The 7503-nt window shown below is 42.1% G+C and overlaps 1 protein-coding gene across 2 annotated transcripts; it reads right to left on the reverse strand.

Moving 5' to 3' along the window:
- Positions 1–7415, reverse strand: LOC103721899 (ankyrin repeat-containing protein At5g02620-like). Of its 2 annotated transcripts, XM_039133065.1 has the most exons (5): positions 5626–7415; positions 5213–5403; positions 4534–5043; positions 3387–3796; positions 1–1298 (listed from the first exon to the last, which is right to left on the reverse strand). In XM_039133065.1, exons 3-5 carry the CDS (start codon positions 4865–4867, stop codon positions 432–434), a joined length of 1611 nt encoding a protein of 536 aa, XP_038988993.1. In that variant the 5' UTR covers positions 4868–5043; positions 5213–5403; positions 5626–7415; the 3' UTR covers positions 1–431. The 2 variants fall into 2 exon arrangements, with proteins under 2 accessions (XP_038988993.1, XP_008810498.2); XM_008812276.4 differs by lacking the exon at positions 5213–5403.
- Between the last annotated feature and the right edge of the window lie 88 nt (positions 7416–7503).

Consider the following 7503-nt stretch of genomic DNA (forward strand, 5'->3'; position numbering starts at 1 on the left):
CTCTTCACCCAGAAAGAAAGTGCACTTCCACAAACATCTGGACAAAATTCACCACCATGCGGTCAGACAAGAGAATAAACTGCGCTCTGTAAAACAACTGACACAAAAATCACTATGGCTGCGTGCAATCAATGCCAGAAAACTTTGGCCTGATCTCAGAAACAAAATGAAAGAGCTCACTGTAATATTCTGTAAGAATATATCTATATATACAGGCCCTTTTCAATTCTCATCATGTTCACCAAATCAGCCTCGTATAAGTTAAGCTTCCCTCACCTGTTCTTGAACATTCTTCCCTGCACTTGTCCTTCCAGTCCAAGCAAGCATTGCTGCCGGGGAAGGAACTCAAGACAATTAAATGGCAGACATGCATTGTGGTAAGAGGTAGGCCGGCCAGCCACAGCGCAGTCGAAAACCTGGGCTTCTCATTCTCAAATAGCATACATTTTCTTGTACTCATTGCCGAACAATTCCCCATCTGACAGACAGGAGGCAGAAAATGATCGGGACCTACTAAGCGACGACCTTCTGATGCTTCTCAGCTTCTTAGCCTCGATCCGATGGGCAATCACCCAGTAGAGCATGGTGCCCAACGTTGTGGCTAATATGGTGGTCCCTATAATCGTCACTCCAACAGCCAACCACCTCTCATGCTTCCCCACTACAATGAAAGACAGTGCAAGGAATGCAACACTTATAAGCACGCAGGCCAGCCACATGAGCTTGTTGATGACTGCCATCATTTGTTTCTTCGCCTTGCTCTCTATAACCACTATGGATGTTTGCACCACCACGACAGCTAAAGATATGAAGAGAGCCACAGAGTCGAAGATGAAGAAGATCATGAAAGGTGTTTGGTGTGAGATGCTGGCTTCCCCTAGACTGAGCCCAAGGGCGAGGTTTTCAGAATCTACATATTCGCCAGGAACGGTGAAGATGGCTGCGAATGCTACAGTGGCAATGAGGACAGCAACAACAGTGTTGGAATTGATTGCATTGTTGAGGCCCTCAGCATGCAGCTTGTTCAACTTCTTTGCAATCCCCTGCACGCGTTTCCTGGTCTGGCGGGTGTGCTCGAGCTGGGAGTGGACCTCGTGCTTTATCTCGCTTACTTGTTGCTTCAGTTCGCGAGCAGGATTTGGGGGTCTGATGGTCCTCGCATTCTGGACACCATGCTCTACTAATATGGTGGCAACATCTGTATTTCCCGTTTTCTGAGCAGTGTCGAGCGCCGTCTCTCCTGATTTATTGATAGCTGCAATATCGATTTCCTTGAGCTCAATAAGTCTTCTTACAATCTGCACAAAAATTTATTAATGAGTCCACAAATTCGGTCGATCGGAGTAGTCTATGAAAAATATTTACGACAAAACTAGGCAGCCAGGGGAATTGAGAAATAACTGGAAACACATCTTTCATATGCTGAAGGAGATGGAGGACATAAAGATAACAAAAGAATCGAGAAGAAAATACAGAAGCAGGTTCGCAATTAAAGAGAATTACAAACACAATAGCCCTGACTACCTTTTTCCTCATCAGCTCATGTATATGGTACGCCAGAAACAATATGCTCATGCCCTATGTAATGTGGTAATAGCCATTATAGCTTATCTACTCAACTTCAAGGCTCTAATACTTATTCTATAAACTATAGCTGTAAGAGCAAGATTGTATAAAATCTTCTGAATGGATGTTCTTTGTCATTTTGTTTCTAGTATGAGCAAATGCTCTATCTTACTACTCTAGTTGTACTCCAGAAGTAGGTTTCTTAACTTTACAAGTGAAGGAAATAAGCAACAGGCAACGGTACCATCCATTGTTCTTATTCTCAGTTCTTAACTTTCCTAAGAAGTTTGTATGAGAAGATTGCATATTTTGTCTAAGAAATATTCTACATGGAAACCCTCGGCCAAATGATTCTTTTTTTGAGAGAGATGGAGGGAGAGAGAGAGTTCGGTAATGATTTATATGGTCTTTGATCGAGTCCACAACTCCACTATTGGATTGGAAAAAGTATTTCCACTGCAGAACCAACAGAATTTTTCATTACTGTAATAGTTATTTCCCATAATACCCCATAAATCAGAATATTCTGTTTATTTATAACCCAAAAGACTCTGAATGCCCTCCTGCCCAAGATTCAGTCCTCAACTTTGATGTAATTGATGATATACCGGCAACCAAAATGCTGACAATTTTATGTGCTGTAAACTGATGATGCAAAGATATTAAGTAGCATGCTCTTCATTTTTATTTGCAGAACACAAGAGTCGCCATCTACAGATCAAATAAAGTTGCATGCTCTTTCTTCTTCTTTTTTTTTTTCCTTTTCTTTTCTTTTCTTTCTTCTTTTGCAAAATGGTGGCAAATTTGCCTGCTCTTCTAGTTCAATGATAGGAACATATGACACTGCAATCCTGCAGGCTATGATAAACGTCCTGATCATCACGTCAATAATAAAGATTCGAGAAATGAAGAATGATCTTCTTTAAGCATCATTCCTTACGAGCTAAAACTTCCAGAGGAAACTTACAAGAAGCAAAATATTGGCCCAATAAAGTTTTTGATCCATCAATTTTAATAAAAGCAAAGTAGAATATATAGAATGTCCTGGCCAGGGAATACCGCCTATCTTCATCAAAAGGCTCCTAATGATCATACTCAAAATCAACACTGGTTGGCCTCATTACTCGATGCACTCAATGAACAAAATAAGAAACCATCCTACATGTTTCTCAAGTCAAACTGCATGCGCATGATGAATCTATCGGCTACTCAGTCAAGAAAACCTCTATCACACAAATTAATCTTATAAAGATGAGAGGGAAGCATGGTAGGCCTCAGACATTTCACTGTTTCTCCTATAATATCAGTTCATTTATTTTAGTGGTGTTAATTCTGTTCCTGGCACATTATGATTCAAGATAAGCATTTTAATCCATTCTTTTCTTTTCAACTAATATATTACTGCAATTAAGTTCCATCTGACTGCATCTCCTTTTGAAATGTACAATAGATGAACAAAACAAAATGAAAGATGAGTATGGGCTACCTGCAATTTTTAACAAATGTCACAAATTGCAGAATGCAATGAAGATAGGCACAGGAGCAATAAAGCCAATAATTACTAGATTTAGATTTATCTGCAGTTTGCTCCAGAAAAAACAGCCATGGCTTGGCATTGCGATCAAGAAATGACATGGCAAGTGTTCCTTAAAATTCATGTAGAAGCCACCAACATTCAGAAGTATTTCAAAATGTAGATGATGAATATCTTGATAGTTGTGCATACTGATGAAGAATAGACCCCATCGACCACATCAAGAAAGTAAATGATTGAGAAAATAGTCTACACAAAAACAATAAATGTCTTGAGAACTATTCACCTGAGTACGACCCTTCCTAGCTGCTATATGAAGCGCCATATTGCCCTTTGCATCCACCAAGTTGACCAGAGTGGGCTTGCACTTGAGAAGCTCCTCGACTAGGTCTAAGCTTGTTCCCTTGACTGCCATGTGAAGTGCAGTCTGTCCTTTCTTATCAGTTCTAGTAGCAATTCCAGAGTCTTTGTTCAGAAGGGCTTTGACAACTTCCAGGTGGCCATTCCTTGCAGCAGAATGCAGAGCACTTTTACCATTGCTCCTTGCAATTAGTGCCAAACTCCCATCAGCTTCCAATAGGAGATTCACCACCTCGATATGACCTTGTGTGGCAGCAGTGTGTAATGCTGTGGTGTTTGATAAGTCCACAGTCATGGAGAGCTCTGGAAGAGCCATCAAAAGCTCCTTTACAACATCTAGCCAATGCAATTACTTAGTCAGTCAAATGGTGAAAAAACAAAAGCTGTATTTAGATGCTGATGTTTAATTGATACCAGAGTTGCCAGATTCTCCAACTTCACTGACTGCATGTGTGGATGTCACCATGCAGTCTATTAATAACATCTCAAACATGCAATGTAACAGCTCAAAATTAAGCAAATAACATCAACACATTGACTTATTTAAGTGTCTGCAGGTGAAACAGCTTTCTCATGCCAACTATATTTTTTTTGCCAAGTGGAACCTCTTTCCTATGTCTGAACATTATTTTTGATTTAATCAGAGGACATGTACACACGACTTTATTAAGGTAGTCACCTTTATGTGTCGATGAAAGACCAATAAATAAGAGGCAAAGATTTAGAAACAGAAACCAATGAGTAAATCAAGAGCAGACAATACAGAAATAATTTTCGGATTTAGGACGAACCATTCGGTAAACAAAAAAATAAAAAAAAGGAAAAGAGATAAAGAACTATTTGGACAATATTTTACCGAAGATAAGCAGGGAAAAGAAAGGACATAAACCGCAATCCCCTGTATCCAGGAAAATTATTATCTTGCATAATAAACTTCAGAAAAACTTAGGAAAATGATATTGCATTGAAATTTCTGAAAACTTAACAAGTGAATAGAATCTCTAGAAGTCTGCCATACGAATCGACGACATTTGAGTTCAAAAGCAACATTTTTTTTATGATAGAGCTAATACCTGCATCCCCTTGCTTGGCGGCTATGTGCAGAGCGTCATAACCATTCTTAGCCTTCATTCCAGCCATCGCAACATCATGGTACTTGATCATTTCATTCACCACATCAACATACCCATACTCGGCGGCAACAAAGAGCGCAGTTTCTCCTGCCTGATTCTGCTTCATCAGCAACTCTTCCAATCCCTTCTCATTGGCACCTGAAATGATCTCCTTCACCACAGTCAAATTTCCTGCCCTTGCAGCCGAATGCAATGGAGTGTCATCCCGTTTCCCCGTCAGCTGCTTCGTCATCTTCTTCCGGCGGAAGCTCTGCTGTCCGACCGGCAACTCCATCTTTCCAGGCAATTTGCCTCAATGTATGGAAGCACCTCCTAAGCTAAAATATCCTCTCGGAGCAAAAACTAAAATCTAGAGACAAACTCCTCAGAGCTCCATCCAGGTTGCCATGATGGGAAGCCTCAGAACTCAAAACGGCCAGATGAATCATACGATCCCACATCATTGAAGCCCTGCATCCAAAAGCAGCAGGCCAATTACCACAAAGTTTTGTACTTTCTGAATCCATCCCCCCTGGCTCCCCATTCCCATCCATCCACCATTATCCACATCAGCGACAAAAGCAATAAAGAAAAGCAAAAAGGAATAGAAAATGGTAAAGGAGGAATTCTGCTGCAGTACCTCGCCAGTGCCACAATCTAAACAAAGGAGCCCCATTTGGACAGAATTAACAATTGGCTGTCGAGGCCTCCCATTCATGCCACAAAGAGGACATAGGAAAACCACCCATATGGCCTCAACGCTCCCCATAATCTACTCATAAAATAGATAAACACAAAGCACCAGAGCTTGCCCCCTCCCCCAGCTCGAATCTACTTTAAAGAAAATTTTAAAAAGAATCAAAACAAGAAGGGGAAAAGACATTTTTGGATGGTATCATCACATGGGCATTGCGTCCATCAACATTTGGGCAGAATGCAGAGAGAGATAATATATGTAGGAAAGATTAATAAGAGAACAAAGATTTTTTTTTTTAAGAAAAAAGGAGACAGGATCATCAAGGCTCACATGGGGGGGACGAGAGAAACACATACCTGCAGTGGAGCTATCTATGATCCAAGACCCAAACCAATCTCCTGCCATGTGGAAATGGGCCCCTGCCGCCATTGCATTCAGGGAGACATGAGACCATGGAAGCAGCAATCCTCTCCAAGGGGAGGCCTTTCATCAAATGATGAGGAGTGGAACCACTTCAATCCATACCAAACAGCGATACGGTCGTCTGCGTATTTGATCAATTTTATAACAGATCCATAAAGGTGGTGATTATGGCGTTCGATTGGAAGAAGGAGAAGCATTAAGGAGGAGAAAGTCCTTGGAAGATTTACTAATTTAGACGATCGAATATAACGAATTGGTGGTTAGAAATTGTATTGTTTGCATCAAGATTTACTGGATTTGACGAGAGCGGCGACGACCCAATTGGAGAAGGGCGTTGACCGTTGACGAGGGAAGGCCGGATGGGGCCCGCCAGAACGCGGCCGGAATGGGGCCCGTACGGGGGTCCCGTTTTTATCGTTTCCTTGGTCGGCCATGGCCACCCGAAGAGGAGAGAGCAGAAGCTGATCGGACGGATCGGGCGCTGAAGGAGGGGAGAGATTGCGCTGCTCCGCGGGTAAGTTTATGTCCCCGGTCTCGGAACCTGGGTTTTGGAGATCCCAGCGCACGTGTTGGGGTCCGCCACGAACCGCCCGAGGACCGACCGAGCCTGGTTTGTCCCAGCAAGCGGCTAAATTCTGCACGTGCCGCAACTAGCACTCTTTGACCGACTTCAACAGCGTGCAGTGATTTTGCTGGACCGTGTGATCAAGATCAGATGGCAGTCGTGGATCCAGCCTTCAACAACCATCGGAAGTCCAGGTTTATGACTGAATAATAAAATACTGTAACTGGTTTAGCTAATTCCCCCCATACGTGGGCTTGCTTGGGCTTTGGCCCATTTCATGTAACCGATGTGTATGGTCCTGAAATATGGGCGTCCGATCGAAGTAGACAGGTCGGACTATCCTCTAGGCAGCCTTTAAAAATGTTTGATGCATATGGGCCCCTGCAGCTCTCTTCATGCCACAATGTTGCTCTTGCCATGCTGTGCCCATCAAAAGAGTTGACACTAGATCCCAGAAGGGAAGAAGTCAGGGAACTTATCCATACCGCATGCTACAAAAAGAAAGCTTAGAGCGAAAACAGATTCCAAGTTGAGATCTCACAATGTTTTAGCATTTACATTTTACTGATGGTCGCTATCTGTTGTCACTAAAACGTAATAAAACTCCCGACACTAGACTGCTTCAGGACCGCCCAAATGGTTTATATCTCAACGACAGCGATAATAACTTGATCCCAAGCAGATTATCGAAGGGTAAGTAAACTCTTAACTAAGTTTTGATCCATCAAGGATAAGGTAATCTGTGTGTGTGCGTGAATCTTCTGAACTGTCCATCTGGAGAGCGCTGACTCCTCAACCGGGGAGCCGTAGCAGGGCATCCATTTGGATCGTCTATTTGTTTGTGCTTTCATCTCACGTCACATCAATGTGGAAGGGAACCACTATAACTGTTGATGCTGATTCCAAACAGCTGCGCTCACACACACAGGATTTTCCAGACTAATTAACAATGAAAAACTTTCAGCAGGAATATTGATTTCTGCTGCCTTGTGCCCCTTCAACAGATGGGGCGACTTCTTGTCTAAAAGATAGGATTGCCGACAAAAAGAACTGGACCAAGAAAAAGGAAGCGATGGTAGATAATATAGATATGCTTTCCCACTTACATTGAAGAAACCTAAAAAAGAAAATCTTAGGACATAAACAAATGAGAGGGGAAATTGAATGATCCTCGTCACTTTTGGGTGCGAGATTTCAATATATCTGCAGTCTTTTGGATACAAATACATCCATTGTTTCAATCTAG

This window comes from Phoenix dactylifera, chromosome 13 (assembly GCF_009389715.1).
Source record: "Phoenix dactylifera cultivar Barhee BC4 chromosome 13, palm_55x_up_171113_PBpolish2nd_filt_p, whole genome shotgun sequence".
Lineage (NCBI taxonomy): Eukaryota > Viridiplantae > Streptophyta > Magnoliopsida > Arecales > Arecaceae > Phoenix > Phoenix dactylifera.